Consider the following 23,279-nt stretch of genomic DNA (forward strand, 5'->3'; position numbering starts at 1 on the left):
ACAGCATTCCACATATTTTCCTGGCATTACCTCACGAAAAACATTTGTGACCCTGCAGCACAAAAGCAGTCATAAGCAGCACAGCTATATTTGTAGCAATAGCCAACAATACATTGTATGGGTCAAAATTATACATTTTCTTTTATGACAAAAATCATTAGGATATTAAGTAAAGATCATGTTCCATGAAGATATTTTGTAAACTTCCTACCGTAAATATATCAAAACTTCATTTTGATTAGTAATATGCATTGCTAAGAACTTCATTTGAACAACTTTAAAGGTGATTTTCTCAATATTTAGATTTTTTTGCACCCTCAGATTCCAGATTTTCAAATAGTTGTATCTCAGACAAATATTGTCCGATCCTAACAAACCAAAAAATTTACACTTAAGACTGGTTTTGTCGTCCAGGGTCACATTTGAGTTAAATTGATTTATTATTTATTATTGGATAAGGATTATTACATTGAGATTTTTACATTTTTTTTTTTTTTTGTGGGTTTAATTTTTTACATTTTTGTAGAACTTCTTTTCAATTTTACTGTTTTGATTTGTGTATTTTTACATTTTCGTAGATTTGACATTTTTGTGGCTTCGTATATTTTTTACATTTTTGTAGATTGTTTTTTTTTTTAGATTTTAAATTTTGTCAAATGTGTATTTTTTTTGTTGATTTTTTTCCTTTTTTTTATTTCAGCGGGTTTTGCTAGTGAATTAAAAAAAAAAACATTAATTATAAATTTTCTAGTATAATGCTTAATATGAATATCAAAAAAATAAAAGAAGGGTTAGAAATCAGTTTGTTTGATGCTTATCATAATACTTGAATCCTTTAAGTAATATGCGTTGCTTTAAAGCATTATATATTATTGTCATATGGACATTAATTTGTGTCATCAGCTTCTTGTAGTTCCTCTCAAGTTTTGTCTGAGATAGTTAAGCAGCTTAAGTTTATTTTTAGTTTTTAGATGTTAAAGACATTGTTCCAAAAAAAAAAATGTATATAAAATTTTTTTTTTTTTAAGTCTTAGATTAAAAACCTGTTTCTGAAACACATTCCAACAGAGAAAAATATTGGTAAAACTTTGCAATGTTTCTTTTAAATTATTTAGCTACATTAACATGACCTATGAACAATACTTCTAAAGCTTTTAATAATCTTAGTTGATGTTAAACGTTAATTTCAATATTTAAATCAAAAGTTAGATTTGTACTCATGAACTAATGAATAAACAATTGCATTTTTGTTAATGTTGAGAATGATTAATAAATTAACAAACGGGAGTTTTCTAAAGTGAATTATTTAAATTGTTACTGAAATATTTAGAAACAAAAACTTTTTTGTCCATACAATGAGAGTCGATGCGTCAGTGTTTTTTTTTTTTTTGGATCTTATAAAGCTATATTTCATGTTCTGAAGCAGAAAACTTGTGTATATGAAGTGTATTTCCTTTATATTTATAGATCTTCAATAGGGCCTGTGAATCTGCTGTGAAACGCTGTGAAAAACACCAAAACTTTCACTTTGCATGATGTCAAAACAGTGACATGAAATAATCAGAAGAGACCTTTCATCATTTAAAACGTTTTAATTTGTTAAATTAAAAAAAAAAAAAAAAATCAACTCCCAATAAAAAAGCAAATGCTACTTGTTCACAATTCTCAAAGTATTTTCTTTACAAATCAAACATGAATATGAGAAAGGAAAGGTTTCTCTGCAGGAGAAATATTTTACAAATTGATCATTTTTTTCCCTAAAAAAGGTGTACAAAATAAAATACTAAAACTGTACATATATACATAAATTCAATAGTAAAATTGCATAATCAGCCTTATTAAATCATTATTTTAAATATTCAGTAATAATCTTGTGCCTGTGTTGATGAGCTCTGTGCAGATCCACAACTAAAGCCCCTAAAACCTAGATACTCTCCTCTAACACACACACACACACACACACACACACACGCACGTATACACACACACACACACATATACACACAGGGAAGAAAGAAAGAAAAAAACATAAACGGCCCTGCAAAGACAAAACATTGAGTGATGAGTGAGATTTGGTCTCGTTTTGAGGCGTGTGAAACTCAGTGTCACTGCAGGGCGGCATTACTGACAAAACTACTGAATGAATCTAGGGCTGAAAATGGTTCATGAGGTGCATTATGGGTATTTAAAGGATAACATGAGTCGTTTGGTCCAAGAACGAGACGGATTCAGCATCCGAGGGATTTTTGGACACACAAACGAGCACCTGAAGACTGATGGGAGCGAAATCTTAAAGGAACAGTTCACCCAAAGAAATTTTATGATTCCATCACTTGCAGTGAATGGGTGCCGTCAGAATGAGAGTCCAAACAGCTAATAAAAACATCACAATAATCCACAAGTAATCCAGTCCATTAGTTAACATCTGGAGCTGAAACAAATCCATCACGATGTTTTTAACTCAAATCTGAATCCATAATCCATAATCACACTTCCTCAGTGAAAAAGTGCATCTGCTGTCGTCTCTCACGTCAATTGTTTAGAGCGATTTTGGCTTGTAAACGCTGCTTGTGCAGATTTCTCTCCACTTTTTCACTGGAGGAAGCATTATTATTGACTCCTCAATATATTTTGCCAATTTTTTACATAATTGCATAAATTAAATAGCCAGAATGTACTTTTTACCGTTTTGTCTAGCTTTTCAAATACAAAATTGATTACAAAACATTGATTACATTTTTTAACATTCTAGCAGACACTATACCAACAAACCACAATTTAACTTAAAATGAATAAGTTCGTAAAATATTTTCTTGGCCATCTTTGAGACCCCCTTTTTGAAGCAGTTATGTGTTTTTTACTGTATAAATAAATGCAGTCTTGCTGAGCAGGAGAGACTTCTTTTAAAACATTAGAAAATATTACAGATCCCAATTTGAACACTATGTGTGTGTGTAAATATACTAATAGAGCTGTTGTAATTATTATTATCATTATTATTGTCTTTTCTTCTCATCGGGACATGAGATGCAAATGTCGGTGCTTGTAATGATTTTTGCATCTTTCTCGGACAGTTTTAAATGTTTCCACACTGCTGACATGTTTGATGCATTGGTGCACGCCTCTATTTGATCACATCATTGTTCTGTACAATTTATTCGGTCTTTTCGCTTATTCAGCCGAACACCAAGAGTTTTTTTTACTATTTTTGGCCGAATAATTTCGGTTGCATCCTTAGTTTGGACTCTCATTCTGACGGCACCCATTCACTGCAGAGGATTCATTGATGAGCAAGTGATGCAATGATACATTTCTCCAAACCTGATGAAGTAAAAAAAACTCATCCTAATCTTGGATGACCTGAGGATGAGCACATTTTAATTTTTGCCTGAATTATTCCTTTTAATCAGAGCTGTCAATCACACTGGACCTCAATCATGAAACAAGAAGCAAAAAGTAACTGAGTTAACAAACAATAACTATTCCTAAACTGATGCAACAATTTAACAATAGTTATCATTGGTTGCCTGGTAACTGTTTGAAAATGTAACAATGTAACATCAGTCGCATTCGTGGTAACAGAAGGTGAGCGAACACAGACAGATGGAGGAGCGAATCACGGAGACTCTTCACAGTGCGGCTCAGACGGTGTTGCCGTGGCAACAGTGCTGGTGTTGGCGGGAAAGTACGGTCAGATCTATCGGACGACGCGGCGTCTCTTCCCTCTGGCGGACCGCGGGTCTGGACAACGCTATCTGCATCACAACACATCAGACACAGGTTAATGCAGCTCAGAGAGAGAGAGAGAGAGTGTGTGTGTGTGTGTGTGTGTGTGTGTGTGTGTGTGTGTGTCTTACCGTTGGTTCCTCAATGATGCTGTCGATGCCGCCCAGCAAGTCCGCTCCTCTCTGCAGCCTGACAGGAGGAGGAAGAGGAAGAAGAAGAAGAAGAAGAAGAAGAGGAGAGTAAAACACAAAGCACTTCATGTGTGAAGTGTGTCTGGTTCTGGACGGCTGCACTTACGTCTGCTTCCTCTTGCGCCCCCTTCTGGCTCCTGTGTGCACGTCTTCAGCCTGAGTGCAGACGGAAGAGAAAGAAACCAGGGTCATGCTGGGAAATAAAGTCTAGCACACTACTCAGTATACAATGCTATTAATGAAAGAGGTATGAGAAGCAGTGTGCAAAAATAAACATTTCAGACATTAGTATGCTATTTAGTGTTTCCCTGCCATTACATTATATCGTGATTACAATATTGATAAAACAATATTACCAAAACTTAAAGGGAAATTAAAATAACAAAGCTAAATAGAAATGTAAAAAAAAATAAAAGTACAACAAAATTTCTCAAATTTAAATACACAATTAAAAGGCAAATGTTAAAATAAAAGACAAAAGCACATCTTCAAGTCAAATAGAAATGAAAACTAATAGAAATGACAAACGCACATAAAATTACTAAAACCCAAATAAAAATAAAGCAAAATAGAATTTTTAAAAAATGATAAAAGCACACAACAAAATTACTAAAACTGAACTAACTTAAAATCAAATAGAAAAAATAGAAATAAAAAACTAATAGAAGTGACAAACGCACATAAAATTACTAAAACCCAAATAAAAATAAAGCACAATAGAAATAGATTTAAAAAATATATATATATATATATATATATATATATATATATATATATATATATATATATATATATATATATATAAAATGACAAAAGCACATAACAAAATTACTAAAACTGAACTAACTTCAAGTCAAATAGAAATGACAAAAACGAAATGGCAAAAAATTTAACTAAAACAAATAACAAAAGGTAAATATAAATAATAAAAAGTGTAATAAATTAATACAAAAAATGAAAAAAGTAACTTCCAGCTAAACAGAAAAGTTAAAAAAATAAAAATGAAATGAAAGCTTGAAAAAAAAAATCTGAATGAATACAGAAGAGTATCTGAATAAGACGTGATAAGCGCACTCACCCGGACTTGCTCTGCGTCTCTGATGTCCTCGGCTGCGTCTCTGAGCCGCTCACCCGGACTCAAATATCCCTGCGGCCTTCGCCTCCTCCTCGTCCTCCTCCTCCTCGCCTCCTCGTCCCTCCGCTGCGGAGCCGACCCCGTTGCTGTAGACGCACGCTGTGGCCGAGCCGTCGGTCTTGGCCTCCTCCAGCGGGGCGTCGCAGGGCGGCGGCGTCGACGGGTCCTCGCTGGGTTTAGGCGTCCCTCGGGCCGGAGACTGGGACTGGGCCGTGTCCAAGCCGAGGCGGGTCAGGTCCGGGTTGTGGACGGAGCAGGCGCGACGCGGGCTGAGGGGTGGAGGCAGCTCAGGGTACGAATCGCGCTCGCTCACCTGCAGGAAGGAGGTGTAGATGGTGTCCATGAAGGAGCCGTATGGGTCAAACAGCCCCGGACCGGAGCCCGTGGACGTCTCTCTCTGCTGCACCGGCGTCTGGACCGGGTTGAGCAGGGAACCCTGGGATATCGAAGCCGAGGGAAGCTGATCTTGTGACGGAGGCGTCTCGTGTAGAGCCACGGGCTTCTCTCCCATGAGCGCCGGCGCCATCGTCAGCTGAGGATGAGAAGATACATCCATAAACACCAGCGCTTCACACATGAGTGAATTTAAGTTCCTCAAGATTTTTTAAAAATTGATAGTGAAATACAAACTGGGCTCAACTTATGAATTTCTTGAATATAAAAAAAAAAAAAAAAGGATTTAATAAATGGATCAATTTTTTTTTTTAAATGGAGCAAACGGTGAAGGAAACGCATTAAATGTGCAGCACACAATGAGAAATCTTCAATAGTTTTTAAAAAACATCCCAGGATGCACCTCATGATGTTGGCTTAATAAAGAAGTTCAAATGAGAAAAAAAATAATATATAATAATAATAATATGATTTTTAATGAGTATTCATTGTAATTAATAATACTATATTTAGTATAATATTTTACAAAAGTTTGGGGTCAATAAAAATATTTTTGGAAAGAAAAAAAATCTTCAATGTTCTTTTGAACTTGTAATAAGATAACACAATATAATTATTATATATTTTATTTTGGCAACACTTTAAAATAAGGTTCATTAGTTAACATGAATAGAACGAACAATACTTTTACAGCATTTATTGATCTTAGTTAATGTTAATTTCAGCATTTACTAATGCATTATTAAAATCTCAAGTTGTGTTTGTTAACATTATTTAATGCACTGTGAACTAACATGAACAACTATTTTTATCAACTAACCTTAAAGATTAATAAATACTGTAATAAATGTATTGACTATTGTCTGTTCATGTTAGTTAATACATTACAATAAAGTGTCATTTGTTAACATTAGTTAAAGTGTTACCTTTATTTATTTAGTAATTTTAATGATATTATTCATTATAATTAATATTTACTATATTTAATATAATATTTTGCAAATGAGGTCAAATGGTATTAATATATAATATACCAAATATTATATGACATTATTAATTATAATTAATATAATAATATTTACACTACTGTTCAAAAGTTTGGTCAGTATTTTTTTTTTAAAGAAATTAACACTTTTATTCATCAAGGCTGCATTAAGTCGATCAAAGTGACAGTAAAGACATTTATAATATTGCAAAAGATTTCTATTTCAAATAAATGCTGTTCTTTTGAACTTTATATTCATCTGTGAATCCTGAAAAATAAAACGAATCACGGTTTCCACAAAAATATTGTGCAGCACGACTGTGTTCAACATTGATAATAATCAGAAATGTTTCTCGAGCAGCAAATCAGCATATTAGAATGATTTCTGAAGATCATGTGACACTGAAGACTGCAGTAATGATGCTGAAAATACAGCTGCGCATCACAGAAATAAATTACAGTATAACAGATATTCATATAGAAAACTGCTGTTTTAAATTGTAATAATATTTCACAATTTTTATTGTATTTTTGATCAAATAAATGCAGCCTTGAACAGAAGAGACTCTTACAAAAACATAAAAAACTGCAGATTTTTTAAAGCACGGTTATGTCTCTGTAAACTGTCCGTCTGCTCGCGGCTCAGGTGTGCGGTTACCTGCAGGCAGGCGAGCGGGTTGAGCGCGGTCTGGTTCTGTGTCAGCGGGACGCTCAGAGACGGGCCCTGCGGCAGCAGAAGAGATCCGGCTCCTAATAAACCGTGAAGACTGCTGATGTTACCCAGAGCTGTGAGCTCACCTGAACACAGAGAGAAACACCATCATTAGCAGATAATTAAATCACACCAAATTAACATGTTAAATTAACAGCCTTACTATAGAAAAAACAAATGAGATGCTTTGATTCAACTTCAATTGTTTGAGAGCTATGCAAAATTAAAAAGTTACACTTTATTTTAAGGTGTCTTTGTTACAATGTAATTATACATTTAAGTACTGGGTAATATTAATTAACTACATGTACTTACAGTATTGTTTGGTAGTTACTTGCATGTAATTATGCATAGTTAATTGTTATTATATTAGTAAGCACATGTAACATGTAACAAGCACACCTTAAAATAAAGTGTTACCTTAAATAAAAATAAAAACACAACTTCTCCTGGGTAGAGCAATGAGATCTTCTCATTTATGTTACTCAAAATACTGTTTCTCAGTCACAAAAATGAAATGCAGGCCACAAATACGGCCGAGCGTCGTGCGTCAGCAGTTCTGCACTGAACACTGTCACTGCTGTGGCCAAACTTTAAGAAAAAACACTCAAGTCTCAAGTCATTTTCTCAGCTTCTCCTGTCCAGCAGTCAGTGTGAGTGAGTCAGCTGAGATGTCACTGCAGGCTCACAATCTCCTGCAGAAAACTGCCTATAAAACACCAATGTAATGCTACCTGGCAGGACGAGCGACTTCAAGTGCAGCCGATAAACCCTCCACGGCCCAAAACTGCAAACTAAGTGTTGTGGACATACAGAGAACAGCTGAGAAACAAGAAACTAGTAGTGATCGCTTGTTTATAAACCGCTGAGGCTTTGTTTTGCATCACATCGACTCATAAATAATGATGCATTGAAATTTCAGCTAGCGCTCGACTGCTTTGGAATTGGTGATAAAATATTGCATATGCAAAAACAGTTTCATAATGGAAAATGATATATTCACAAATATTTGAAATGATTCTTATTTATCCATCACTAATTTAATTATTGAAAATATTCAAATGAAAAAACACAAATATTCTAAAAATATATAAAAACATATAAATATAAAAAAAACACCTAGTTGCAAAAAACAATTTTTCTCATTTTTTACTAACTTAACTTAGTAAAAACTAGACCTATTTAAAAAAACATGGTAATAACATGACAAAAACTAAATGACTAAAATAACACTGTGTACACAAATATACAATGTGCGCCAAATTTCAAATGCAAACTCAAAATAAAATATTATTAAAGTCCCTATTGGAAGAAACAATAGCCCTCTTGGGTTCATTAAAGACTTAAAATTACTGTAAAGTCACACTGAGTGTAATCACATACTATATATTTGTATAAATCAGGGGTTAAATTGGGATTTGTTATGTGGGGCTCTGTGGTTTCTGGCTTTTGAGGGGTGCACGTGTGTATGCAAAGCCTACAATTAATAAAAATTAATACCATGTGAGCAGAGTAGGGCAATGTCTGTGGTAACACATTAAACTGTAAAAACATGATTTTATTACAGTTGAGATACAGGTTTTCACAAAAACAAAAAATATATCTAAAATGATAAACCTCACGTTTCAGTCTTTAATCCATTTTTTAAAGAAATAAATGATATAAATGATAATATTAAATTTAACACAGGGTTACACGGGCGGAGGCGGGAAAACAGCAGACAGGCTTATTGAAAATTCAGTTTGATTCTCTGCCAGCAGGAGGCGCTTTAGGAACTCAAAATATAGCGGTTTCCCCGGTAACGGCTGTAAACAAAGTAACACTGCACTCATGAATGCTACTTTATCAGATAAAGTTTAAAAGCAATCGAAACTTCTCTGAAGACACTCGGTTCCTTTCAGCGATAGGCTAGATTTGCGTTGCATCGTTGCTTGAATTAGTAAGAATGAGTAAAGTGTTTAAAACTATAGCCTATAATGTTGAAAACGTACGAGGAAAGTCCTCTGATGAGTTACCAAGGAAAGCCTATGTGCCCCGGCCCTATTTAACCCCTGTGTATAATTATAATACAGTTATTCCAAAGAAAGGCACATTTAAAATGGTTATTTTCAGATGCATTTTAATTGAAAGACTGATCCACTTACCAAGAACCCCAGGGGCGAGCAGAGGTGGCAGGAATTGAGGTGTATGGGTGTTGTTCTTGTCCTGCTCGGCCAGAGGGTCACACACTTCCGGCCCCGTGCTGGACACCAGAGGGCCGCAGGACACCGAGGTAGAAACTAGAGCTGGGCTGGACAGAGTCCCCTACAGCCACACAGATCCACATATGTATTGCACAAGATGCATGTACTCGGATATCAAAACAACGTTCCACTGGCAAACGTCTAATACAAGGACTCCCAACCTTTGTCAGGTGAATTTCCCTGATATTTGACCTCTGGAATTTAGCACTGGCAATTCTGCATAGACATTCTGAGTGTAGAAATGTTCCATATTTCACATAAATAAAATAAAGCCTATTTTTATTAAAAGCATAGCTTACCCTAAAACAAAAATTCTGTCAAATCCGTAAGACTTTGGTTCATTTTTCAAAACACAAATTAAGATTTTTTTTTTTTTTAACCTGTTTCTCCATTATAAGCCCACGTAACTGAAATGGGTTACGGGTTTGGAACAACATAAAGGTGAGTAAATGGTGATCATTTTAATTTTTGGGTGGACTATCCCTTTAGCATTAAGATTTTTTGCAATGTGACATTAATTTCATGACAATTAACCACATTTTCTAAATAAATTCTCAATGAGATGCAAAAAAAAAAACATGCATGCACCAGACACAAGGACTTTAGAAATTGCAATTTAAATAATATTTCATTATTTGTTTTGCATTACAGTAAATGCATTATAGTAGGTGGCTAAAAGTATGGAGATTTTAAATGCCCATAACTGTCATGAAAATAATGCCACAATTAGAATAATATAATGTCCCCAACCCTGACATTTATTTTTATAGCTTTTATGAAATTAACACTAGCATTAAAAATGCACAAATGTGACCCTGGACCACAAAACCAGTCATAAGGGTAAATTTTTTTAAATTGATATTCAGAGATGTTCACAAGTCTTTAACTTTGAGTCTGAGTCGAGGCAAAACACCTGGTTGGGAAACCCTGTCACTGTAAACAGATGCATCAATTGGAAGCATGCAGACTGTATGTGCACATGCAGCAAAGCATGCAACTGGTGCGTTTACCTGAGAATGAGGCGGGGGGGGTGGAGTGTGGTTGGGTAGGGGTTCGGTCTGGGCGAGAGCTGCGGTCAGCAGAGCGGGGTTGAGCGACAGAAAGGCATGAGGGGGTGGAGTGAGAGGGGTGGAAAGAAGCAGCGACTGGCCGTCTGCGCTGGGCGCTAGAGTTTGTAGAGCCTCCAGGAGCCCTGGCCCCATCAGGACCGAGTCCAGCAGAGCGGGGGTCTTTTCCAGGGATGCTCCGTCCGCGAAGACCTGCTGCAGTGTAGGAAGCTCCAGGTTGAGCGCTGGTAGTGGCAACATGGCAGCCGGATTCTGGCCAAGCAGCAATGAAGCCATGAGGAGGGCTTGAAGCCCTGGGTTTTTTTCACCAGCTTCCACCCCTGCTTCAGCTGCAGCAGAACCGGGCGGATTTAACAGGCTCACGAGGTTGAGAGGAAGCTCGCCCTGGTTTAGGATGTTGAGAGGCGAGCCCTGGTTTAGGATGGCACTGGTCGGCTGGGCTTGGGCACCGCCGGGCACCGAAGGTTGGCTGCTCGTCCAGACCCCTAAAGGCAGGGAGCCAAGAAAGGGCGGGAGCAGGGAAGGCAGACCGGCATTGGAGGAGAGAAGCTGGAGGAGCTGTTCTTGAGACATGAAGGGAAAAGCCTCTGCAAGCGGCAAGGAAACAGCGGGGTCGTTTGTAGGGTTAGAAAGGTCAGAAGAGGGGGCGTTGGGCAGAGAGAGGCTGTGGTCCGGCTCACAGCCACCCAGTAACCTTGCATCCGAGTCCGACTGATCCATCGACTCTACAGGACCTGCCGAGAAAACACAAGAGTAAAACGAACCACCCAAACCACTATTGCTTTGAAAATGCCCCAAGAAACACAAGCAAAGAAGATCATCACTAGACATGTGCCGGTGTTACGATAATGAACACGTTCAAAAAACACGTGAATAATTACACTACCAGTTAAAAGTTTTTTAACAGTAAGATTTTTAATGTTTTTTTAAAGAATTCTCTTCTGCTCACCATGCCTGCATTTATTTGAGCCAAAATACAGCAAAAGCAGTAATATTGTGAAATATTTTTACTATTTAAAAAACTGCTTTCTATTTGAATATAATTTAAAATGTAATCTATTCCGGTGATTTCAAAGCTGTATTTTCAGCATCATTACTCCAGTCTTCAGAGTCACATGATCTTCAGAAATCATTCTAATATGCTGATTTGCTGCTCAAGAAACATTTATTATTATCAATATTTAAAACAGTCGAGTACTGGATTCTTTGATGAATAGAGATATACAAAGATCAGAATTCATCTGAAATAAAAAGCTTTAGTAGCATTATACACAAAAGCTTGGAGTCAGTATAATATTTTCTTATGGGGGGGGGGGGGTATATAGAAATTACTACTTTTATTTAGCAAGGATGGCTTAAATTGATCAAAAGTGATGATAAAGATTGTTCTGAACTTTCTATTCATCAAAGAAACCTGAAAAAAGAAAAAACCTACTCAGCTGTTTTCAACATAATAATAATAAATGTTTTTTGAGCAGCAAATCAGAATATCAGAATTATTTCTGAAGGATCATGTTATAGTGAAGACTGGAGTAATGATGCTGAAAATTCAGCTTTGAAATCACAGGAACAACTGTTTTGTATTTGAATATATTTTAAAATGTAATTTATTTTAAATAGTAAAAATATTTCAGAATTTTACTATTTTTGCTGTATTTTGGATTAAATAAATGCAAGTTTGATGAGCAGAAGAGATTTCTTTAAAAATCTTACTGGTAGTGTATTTATTACAAATTATTCAGATTTTAAAAATGCATTTTAATAGTACTTTTCCCATCAATTGGTTAAAATAAAGAAAACCAATGTATGCTGCGTCAGACGCATGCGCTCTCTGATGTAAATAAGCCCAACTTGGATGAGAAGCGTGTGGTGGAACGAGTGAAGGAGGCATGCTGGATGAAAATGTACATTCACTCTCTGACAGCAGATGGCGCTGATGGAACAGCAGAAATGCAGAGGTTACCCCCTGTAAACAAAGCAGCTGCTACTTTCTGTTTCTGAAGAGCATTTAAATAATTTAATGAGCCATTCAGATTTTTTGTATTTGCAGTGGTGTTCATCATAATCGCCAAATACTTAAAAACTTTGTCTTAATAGGCTATTTATTTTCTAACTTTTAATCTGGACTACATCATGCCCTAGATATTGTTTGAAAATGTTTTTATTTTTTATTGTTTGGTTACACTTTACATTAAGGCTCCATTAGTTAACATTAGTTAATTCTTTAGTTATCAAACTGCCAATGAAAATTCTTCTAAAGCATTTATTAATCTTAGTTAATTTCAACATTTAATAACACGCTATTAAAATAAAAAAATACTAACTGTATTATTTAATGGACCCGAGGTAATATGAACTAACAGTTGTAATTTTCAACAAAGAATAATAACATCTGTAACAAATAAAGCTATTGCTCATTGTTAATGTTAGTGCATTACCTAAAGTTAACTAATGAGATCTTATTGTAAAGTGTTAAGCCCCGTTCACACCAAGAATGATAACTATAAAGATAAGTATAAAGATTAGTGTCCACACGAGCGGACGACATCATCTGTTTATTCTGGAAGTGATTCCAACGATATCGTTTCTCTGTGCCTTTATCGTTAGTTTTAGAACTATATCTTTATAGTTATCATCCAATTATTTCATTTATACAACTTTTGTGTGTTGCTTTATTGTATTTAAATGTTCAGTTCTTTTTGTTATAAGAAAAAAGTTGTTATACTTTATTATGACAACACTTTTTTTGCAACTTATTTCAATATTGTGATAATACCGTGATAAAAGCTTTAGCAATTATTGCAATATGAAAATTTGATACCGTCAAATGCCTAAGTCTCACCTTTACTTTCCACGGCTTGGTTGTGGTTTGACTGGTTAATTTGGTAGGTACTGTGGTCAAGACAAGTCTCTGTTGTTTTGGGTCCACAACCTTTCTCCAGGAATGAGGGCAAGCATGTTGAGGACATGTGGTTCATCATGCTCAGAATTGAACTGTTGAGGTCCGGTGTCGTCTGGCTCAAGTTCAGGATGGTGCTGCTGGAGGTTGTTTTGAGGTTCATGGTTGTCTCATCACCCATCAAAGGAAAGGGTTGGGATGGGGGTCGCTGGATAGGAGATTCTGGCATGGGCACTGTGCTTTGGGGTTGAGGTTGCAGGGTGTGGTTGGGTAAACGTAATGTGGACTGCATGTCGCATTGGAGCGTCTGTGGAGTGATGGGTCTGGGTGAAGAGGGCAATGGGTTTGTGTGCCTGTTGCCAGGCATGGCAGTGGCAACGCCGGATTGCTGGGTTGCATTTTGCATGCTAAGAAGCTGAAGCAGGGCGGAAAGGGGCTGGGATGGAGATGGGAGGGAATGAACAAATCCTGGCTTCCTGCCTTCCTCCGAATCCTGCAACCTGGAGGCATTCGGAGGAGCGACGGGCAACCGGTGGTTGTCTAAATGAGGTACGGGAGGAGAAGTTGGCGAAAGGCATGGGGAGATGAGCAGAGGCGGCCCGGAGAGATCTCCTGAGGTCCGAACTAACTGCGAGTCTTTGAGCATGCTCAAAACGGTGGGCGAGCGCCTCTGCCGTTTGCGCCTAACGTTTTTCTCCGCGACAGCAGGGGAAGCCGGGGAAAGGGAAGGGGAGTGCGGAAGCAAAAGGGCGGTGAGGGACTGTGCTCTGGCGGAAGTGGGGTGGACGCTACTGTTTAAAGTGCTAATCAATACCTTTGACTGATGCTCCTTGTCCAAGCCCGTAAGAGGGAGTGCTGTCAGCGCATCGGCTGCATTGAGCTGGGTTTTCTGGTTGGCCAGCTGGGCTTTAGCGGCCGCAGAAAGGAGGCTGCTGGCCGGGAAAGAGTTATTGATGTGGCCCTTTTGCTGGCTCTTCTGTTGGTTGAGAATCTGCCCTAGTGGAAGGCCAAGCAGTCCTGGGGCTTGAGCAGAACTCACTCCATTCCTCTTCTCGCCTGCATTGGGATGCACCAACGACAGGGCTTGTGACATCTGATGGTTGCTTTGGTTAGCACTGGAGCTCGTGCTACAGTCTTTGTAGTGCTGCAGAATGCCCTCCAAGCGACTACAAGGGCTGGAAGGCGCAAGAGGAAGCTTGGGAGAGGAGCACGGCATGGTGGGTTGCAACGGTTTGCCTCCCTGAATGAAGACGGACCCATGGGCCCCGTGCTCTGAGAGCGAGGATGTCGAAGAATGGCGAGAGCGTTGGCGGGGTGAGAAAGTGTCCAAAGGTGACAGAGGAGAGGGCGACTTGACACTCGCTCCCTGGGAGTTTGGCGGAGCTCCTCGAACACTTAGAGTTAAGGATGAAGAGGGGGATAAGGAAAAGGAGTTGGAGGGGTCTGGAGGATGTATATGCGTGTGTACACTTGGTTTTACACTGTTAGGGGAAGTGGGGTTGTGTGCTGTCCTTTGGGGGATGTTTTGGGAAAGCGGTGGATGAGGGCTCCACTGCTGTTTCGCGTAACCAGGCATGCAGCCCACTGGCGTTTGGGGTTTCTTTAAAGGCGAACCCTGTTCTGGAGGCCGTGAAATTTGGGCGAGGCTAACAGAACCGTTTTGCACAACAGAGCAAGGAGATGACAGAGGAAAACCAATGTTGGATTTGGGTTGGTTGTGTCTCGGCTGAGGGTAAGTGCAGTGGACGCCATCTCCATGAGCCACCATTGATCCTCTCGGCTCTCTGCCGTCCACTGAGTATATAACACCTCCTTAAACAAACATTAAGACAACACAACTCACCTTACTGAAGAAAGCTGAACTTAAAGACAGGTACAGTGCCTATAAAAAGCAATTACCCCCTAAGCTGTCTACCAAACATGGCATTGTATATTATGAATATTGTTGGCTCTTTGTCGAACTGCTTTGGTTTCTCTTTTACGCATCTACTAAATGCATAAATGCAAATGTTAATTTTAGGACTTTTTAACACTGAATCACAAAGGGTTGGCTTTTATGACACTGAACAACAGAAAAATATTCAGATTTCAACATGAAAAATCACTATTTCAAATTGGGATTTAAGTACATTTCTAATGGGCAGTGTTTGACTTTAAACTAAACTTAATTTTGATCTCAGACCTTCTTACAGTTGGCTTCAATGTCTCAGACATGCCTTCTGGCAAATTGTAGCCGAGATGTCATGAGACATCTTTTAACAGTGACTTTCTTTTAGCAAATCTCCTATAAAGCTGTGGAACTAGTGGAACAACAAAGCAACAGTTGATCAATGACACGATGTTAAGTCCACAGTGATTCAAATGTGGAAAAACTCCAGGGGGGTGAATACTTTTATAGACACTGTATATCATACTTTGATATGAATAGTAATGTTTTTACTAAAGGGAAACTTCGTGGTTGCAGTTTAGTTTACAGGTTCTAACTTCTAAAGAAAAATACAGTGAACTGGATACTTAAGATGACTGCATGCTTTAGACAAATATAATAATTTGAATAGGTAATATTTGGACACGAGACGTAGAGAATAATCTTCACTTCATGAGAACAGTAGTGGTCACATACTGCAATTTACTTTAAGACAAGCTGTTAAAGGAATATTCTGGGTTCAATAACAGTTAAGCTCCATGAAGAGCATATGTGACATGCTGTCAATTACTACAGACAATCGTTGTAACTTGTCCCTCAGTTTGTAAAAAATGAAGGTCTATGAAGTTGTTTAAACGCTGGAATAAATGCTAACATGCAAAGCATTTTGAAAATATATGTCTTTTGGTTCCATACAGCTCTTTGGAACAACAATGTGTTGTATTTAAAGGTGCTTTAAAAAATAAACTGAATTGAATCTAACCTTATTGTAAAGTGTTACCTAATTATTAAACAAAAAAGTATTAGCATTAGTAGTGTGACACAACTGAAGCAATCTTTCAACACGTCATGACAGCATGTCACAGAACCTGGAACAGTTCTTCTAAAGAAGTAATCGTGTTGGAATAACTTGTGTATTAAGATGCAATACCTGTGGCTTGAGCTGGCGAGGGAAGATGGGAGGGCTGCATGCTTTGGCATAATGCCGTCATGGCATCAACTTTCCTGCGATGATTACAGAGTTTGGTCATGTCTTCCTCTATTTTCCCTGACAGATGACCAGGAGCTCGGACCATCGCAGCAGGGTCAAAATTAAAGACCTGCAGGCATTTATAAAGAGATTTAATCACCTTTTTTAATGCATGCAATAAAGTTTATGTTTAGAATTGCATATTTTTATACAACTCTTATTATTTCTGCAATATGCAATATTTATACAATACACAGAAAGCAAACTTTCTGTATGCACTGAATAACTGGGTTGCCAAAAAGTGCATGGACACCATTGCGTGTGCATTTTGCCATGCGGTGCACTCAACTTGACCTTCCATTTCCAGTGTAACAAATAAACCAGTAGTAATCATATGGGACTTTAAAAGATAAATCAGCTTTCCGAAATAATAATTGCATGCTGATGGCTAAATAAAACATGCAACATATCAACAACATAGTTTATCGTTTCATAAATCATAGTGTTCCACATTAATAAAGTACAGACAGAAGTACGCTAGTATTTCATTCCAAACATAGCAGCAATCTATAATACATAATGAATTAATCTGCAATCAAATTTGTACTGGAACCATCATGAATGACAAGGTTTCAGCACTGAATGCTGATCTCACCTTATTTGGGACTAGCGGGCACTCGAGACCACATTTACATGTGCCATCTGTCCGCAGATACACCCTCACCTCATCCACAGATCGAAGGACAGTACCACTTGGGCTGAAGAAGACAAAGAGAAAGATTGATGTAGAGAAGTCTGAGAGTTATTTTTGGTCTTAAATTCCATCTTTTTTCCTCTGCAGACATCAATACAATCGACATAAACACAAGAAGAAGGTGCCAAGCTTTATTGTTTTTATTCATGATTTCATCATTTTGCTTATACTATTAAAACAGAATGGCATTTGCGTCTGTTTACTGGTTCTTACACTCTGCATCATTTGAAATGCTGTGCACTGACAGCAACGTCAGCAGAGAGTAAGAATGACAAATGCATTATAGTATAATAAACAAATTCTGGGTGCCCAATAGAGTGTAACATTGCCGCCCACTTATTGATAATTTTCCTATAAGGATTTAAAAAATAAAATCTTCATTAAAGTTATAAGAAATGAACTAACCAACCAGTTACAAGGCGAGTCGCAACATTACAAACTTGGATAAATTGGAAAATTGGATAAATTGAACAAGATTGTGTACTAATGAGGTAAAGAATCAAACTCCCATGAAGCATTGCAAATTAAATCAAATTTAAAACAATGGAGTAATATAGAACTACTGATTTAAAGATAATTATACATGTCGACACAATATATCTTATGTTTGCTGCCAAGTATGCATATGGAGAGCAAAAGGAGATGGACTCTGTTTCAACATTTGTAGTGCTTAATGGGATTGGGCGATTCTTTTGGTGCAATTTGCCTGTTGCTATTCTCTGATTGATAGAGATTTCTTTACAGAATCATGGGTAATGTAGTCTTTCATCATTACACTGTTAAACACGATAATCTTAAAATAAGTTAGAATAATGTGAGCTGATGGCTCTAACAAAAGCAAATATTATCAAATAAACAACTTATCTTTAAAAGGATTAATTTAAAGTTATTGTTAAATATCAATTCCACTATGGAGAAAATGAATGGGATTTTTACTTTCAGACTGTTACACTCAAAAGGTCCGGTCACACCAAGGAATCACTTTCAAAACTACTTTTCCCAGCTGATGAACAATAAAAACACTGACAGCCAATCAGAATACACTTTCAATCTACCTTAAAGAGCTTGAGCATTTGAAGCAACAGACATCAAAACTGGAGCGTGCGCATATAACAAACAGAACGTTATGGAGTGCTGGTATGCGCTAATTTAGTCATCATTCTTGGTATAAACGGGTGTTTAGTTCACTACCAGACTGTTTTAGCACTTACGAACTGTACTGTTTTTTTTTTTTTTAAATCAACTTTTTATTGTTTTTTTTTTAATTAATTTTTTTACACACAACATCTACTCAAAACAACAAAAAACAAAACAACAGACATATAATCAATACTTTAAAGAGTCCAGTCAAAAGGAAGAGAGAGAGGGAGGGGAAAAAAGAAAAAAACAAAAGTCATTCCTTTATATAATCAAGTATATTAAAGGAAAAACACTGCCTCAGTAGAAGCATCAGTAGAAGAGAGCTTGGCCTCATTAATTCGCGCTATTGTACATTCACAAATCACTATTTTCAGGAGGCTATGGATCCAATATGTTTTTCCACACATGTGCATTGTAAATCAGTTCTGTATTATTGTCTTCTTCGCAGCTGTAAAACCAGCAAACAACATTCTTTTGTATTAAGCTTATACAGAGACCAGAATCATCATTAAGAAGACACAAACTTGGGTTAGCAAAGCAATCAATTTGTAGTAAGGAGGATAAAACCAGGTTTACATGTGTCCATAGATTAATGACGATAGGACATTCCCAAAACATATGAAGAAAAGTACTGGATGATGCAGTATTACATATATGGCAGTTAAAATTTGGTTGTAGTTTGATTTTGAATCTTTTGTAAGGAGTTATGTATGCTCTATGAATGACTTTGAAGGGAATAAGATGATGAGCCAAGTTTTTAGATGTTAAGTTGAGGTTAGACCACACTCTCTCCCAGTCAATAGATAAATTATGGTCAGATAATTTCCTATTCCAAATCGATTGAATAGAAAGAGGTTTTGTAATGCGATCAATAATTTTATTATATATTAAGGAAACAGATGGCCGACCAGAAGATGGTGCAATCCAATCCCGCATAGGATGAGAGGAAATGGGAGATGCCCAAGGAACTCCATACGCTTTGAGAGCAGAACGAAATTGAAGAAAGACAAAATATGCGGATGCTGATAAACAAAATTTGGTTCTTAATGTCTGAAATGAACAGAGGCCCTGGTTATCATATATATCACCGCATGTGTTTACACCTAAAGAGGACCAAGAGGGTTGGACAAATGGATGATTTCCGCATACAAAATTAAAATTGTGCCATAAAGGTGTACTGCTACAAAATTTGAAGGGTCCTCCTATCAGACGTTCAACCGTTTTCCAGATTTTAATAGAATTAGCCACAACTGGACCAAATTTATAATTATCACCTTTTTTCCCTGTGCCAGTAAATAAAATATCTTGGAGTCTATTTGGTTTAACCTTGTCAGCTTCAATCACTCTCTATGAAACTTTCGATTGAGGATGAATCCAATTATAAAGAGCCTTAAGCTGGAACGACCAATAATATAATTCAAAATTTGGTACAGCCAGTCCTCCTGCGCGATTAGGATGTTGTAATGTGGTAAGTTTGATTCTGGGGCATTTATCATTCCAGATAAAATGAGAAATTAAGGAGTTGATCTCCTTAAAGTAACCTGGAGGGGGAGAAAACGAACTGTACTGGTTTTCACATAAACTTTACACCAGACTACTTTGGAGCACTGCTTCCTCATTAACCAAACCGCACTGGAAGCCCTAGTGTGAAAGCTCAACGCACTCGCATGTGTGTGAGGAAAGTTTGCTTGGGTGAAATCGCACACATCTGTGCGTAATCATCATAGCCAGGCAACCTAAGTGAAAAGTGAGTTCCTTGTGTACCTTTTAATAGCAACACTGTTCACATTTGATCAGAACAGCAGTTATGAATGACACAAAGTAAAATGTGGACGTACCTGATGTAAGACACAGCTCCATCTTCCACCTTCCTCTGCCAGCCAACCGGGATCTGAGCGATGAGCGTCGTACCTCCATCTTTTTCTCCTGCTGCACTCTCACTGCCCCCCGTCATTTTCTGCTCACACACATCCAGCTCCTAAAGACACAAACCACTTTCAATTTAGTTTGAAACCAGATCTGATTAACCTGATTCAGTTTATAACTAGATCTGATGAACAAGATTCAGTTCATAACCAGATTTGATGAACCAGATTCAGTTTCAAACAAGATTGAGATTCAAACAAGATTTCATAAGCCAGATTCAGTTTCAAACCAGATTTGAAAACTAGATTCAGTTTCTAACCACATCTGATAACCCAGATTCGGTTTCAAACCATACTTGATTACCCAAATTCAGATTCAAACCAAATTTGATGAACCAGATAGTTTCCAACCATACTGGATTAACCAAATTCAGATTCAAACCAGATTTGACTTGCACTTCTCACCCATTTTCAGTTGGAAATTATGTCCACACTGCATCTAAATACAGTTGTCACTCCACTTCTGAGCATTTAATCTGTGACTATTCTGGATTCAGTATACATCCATAAAGAGCAGATCATGTAGTGACAGCTATATTTACATAAAATCAGTGGATTGTGTACATTTTAGTTTTGTTAAAAAAAAAAAAAGCTAACAACTTACTGGGTAAAATGGGTTCAAATGCACAATGGGTTCATGCATATTCTTTACATTTAATAAATGCATTTGTCACTCCAAGACTTTGCAGTATGTACAATGTTACGACATTCTGCAACTTCATACTGTACCTTTTCATTTTTATACAGCCTTGGTCAGCACCAATCGTGAAATACACTCTTTGGAGGACATTTACGCAGCATTAACGAAGCACAAAGCAATACAACAACAAATCTGTCTTGACACACAATCCTCTCTGCTCCTCTCAAATGGACTGGGATGCTTCTACAAAACTCTCCAGAAGCTGACAATCTGAAAATATAAAAAATATATATTTCATTTAACATCGACATAGTTTGAGTAAAAAATATAAACGTTTTATAGCTATATTCAATACAAATATAGGGGGGGAAAGAATCATTAAGATATTCATTTCGACTATATTGATATACAAGGTACAATTTGATCATCATATTCATGTACCCTGGTCTCTAGCACGAAATACCGTGGTGCTAGTAGGGTACAAGTCCAAAAACACGGTACTTTTTGTCAGTGTAACGTTACAACTCTGACATATGGTTGACAGTAGAGTGAAAAGTGACAGTTGAAACTAATACTCAGCGCGCCAACGCAAAAATTCAAATTTCAGTTATCGAGATGATGTCACCGCCTAAAACCATATCATTTTAACGGTTTTTATTCTGGCATAAAGGAGGATGACTGTGAAGCGGCTAGCGCTCGGGCTATGACGGGATCTGACTGGAACAGCGCGCTACAGAGTAAACAAACCACCACGAATAAAAAAAGTACGCAAAGTTTCGGGAAAACTAGGAGTTTAATACGAAAAGAAAATAGGAATGTACTTACCTGAGTATCGCACTGGTACTTTTAAACACCGAACGTCCCGAAGAATAAACAAACGTCGCGTATTGACGGCTAGCTGGCCCATTCTTAAACATCCTATTTGTATTGCCAGCTTACAGGACACGTAATAACACCGCGATTATAACCAACGAATCGGTCTTCATTGCATTATGACGGAAGCGTTCTAGTTTGTCGCGTCGCGTACAGCGTAGACGCGCTGTTAGCTTTCTTTAGCTCGCAGGCTACGTACCTCTGTGTTTACGAAGTTTCCTGCTTCTTCGGCGCGCTGCACAACACAGGCGAAAGACTGAACAAGCGTCTCGACGGACTTGAGTCGCAAATGTCGCCGTTGCAGGAGCTGTTATGAACGCCGTGTGATTTTTAGCCACTTCCCCGCGTCTTCATCCCCGCGCACCATCCGAGCCGTCCTGCTTAAAAACAAAGAGCAATAACGCTTGGTTTTATTGCGCCCCGTGCATTGTCGTCCAATTTCGCGTGAATCCTGCTCGGCCGCGGAGCGTGCGATCGCTTCATTCAAAGCTTCGGCGCCCTCCTAAGCGTCTTTTCTGGGTGCGTATGCGAGCGAGGGGCTGATTATGCCTTTGTGAGGCCGCTTTTAGTTTATCTCCGTTTCCAAGTTCCTATTTTTCCTTAGGATCCCGTGCCAAAAAAATCATGGAGTTTTCGTCCGCGCATGCGCACTAGCTGCTGCCTGTCGGGTCGGGAATTCCGTACAATTCCACGTCCACTAGGAGGAGCGCGAGAACTGCTCACTGACAAAAACGCACCCTAGTACGAAAATAAATAGGTGGACTTCTGTAGGTGCTGGGATTGTTTTAAAATGACAATATTTGTACAATGTGAAATAAATCTGCAAACTCCTGTATTTCACGTAACTACAAAGAGGATTTCCATTCAGACGTTCGATTCGAATTTGAGAATCCTGTTATCGTCATGTCAATCAGTTCAAACGATATAAACTTATCGTGCATATAGTTCTCTTCTCAAAAGCCATGATTTATATAACATAAAACGCAAATAAAATATCGATCAGTCGTGTTTTTATTTAATTTTATTTTTTTCTTTGCAGTCGGTAAAGAAAAACAATGTCAACATCCCCCCCCCTCCAAATTTATGATCAGCCTCAAACTACTCAAAATGCCATTCAAATTAAATCCAATTCGTCTGGTAACCTTAGATGTTCGTGAACTTAATCTGCAAAGGCGAAATATTTGATCGAAGTGAGCGGGAGGCGAGAATATCCTGAGAGAAAGATCTTTCCGTTAGTCTGCCATAAAAAGATGATTCCACACACACGCATGTCTTTATTGGCCTTATTGTGTCAGTTAGCTGAGAAAACAAAAAAATGGTTCTTCTGTAAGTACTTTATAATTACTGAGGGAAATCGCAGATAAAACCTACTTAGTGTAGAGGAAAGATGTAGGAAATCATTTTCTGAGGAGATGTTTCTGAGCATATGCTCTTGCAGATCTGTGATTCTCTTGAGCAGAAATGTGATTCGTTGGCACAA

General features: G+C 37.7%; 1 protein-coding gene across 3 annotated transcripts; it reads right to left on the minus strand.

Moving 5' to 3' along the window:
• Positions 1 to 3,857: 3,857 nt before the first annotated feature.
• mbd6 (methyl-CpG binding domain protein 6) lies at positions 3,858 to 22,648 on the minus strand. 3 transcript variants are annotated; one of them, XM_058778978.1, is made up of 12 exons: positions 21,999 to 22,648; positions 21,016 to 21,196; positions 20,200 to 20,339; positions 17,123 to 17,225; positions 16,429 to 16,597; positions 13,295 to 15,163; positions 10,396 to 11,186; positions 9,287 to 9,446; positions 7,089 to 7,228; positions 4,996 to 5,584; positions 4,024 to 4,073; positions 3,858 to 3,915 (listed from the first exon to the last, which is right to left on the minus strand). In XM_058778978.1, exons 3-10 carry the CDS (start codon positions 20,313 to 20,315, stop codon positions 5,045 to 5,047), a joined length of 3,888 nt encoding a protein of 1,295 aa, XP_058634961.1. In that variant the 5' UTR covers positions 20,316 to 20,339; positions 21,016 to 21,196; positions 21,999 to 22,648; the 3' UTR covers positions 3,858 to 3,915; positions 4,024 to 4,073; positions 4,996 to 5,044. The 3 variants fall into 3 exon arrangements, with proteins under 3 accessions (XP_058634961.1, XP_058634962.1, XP_058634963.1); XM_058778979.1 differs by lacking the exon at positions 21,999 to 22,648 and adding an exon at positions 21,752 to 21,970; XM_058778980.1 differs by lacking the exon at positions 21,999 to 22,648 and adding an exon at positions 21,368 to 21,664.
• Positions 22,649 to 23,279: the final 631 nt, after the last annotated feature.

Source organism: Onychostoma macrolepis, chromosome 06 (assembly GCF_012432095.1).
Source record: "Onychostoma macrolepis isolate SWU-2019 chromosome 06, ASM1243209v1, whole genome shotgun sequence".
Classification (NCBI taxonomy): Eukaryota; Metazoa; Chordata; class Actinopteri; order Cypriniformes; family Cyprinidae; genus Onychostoma; species Onychostoma macrolepis.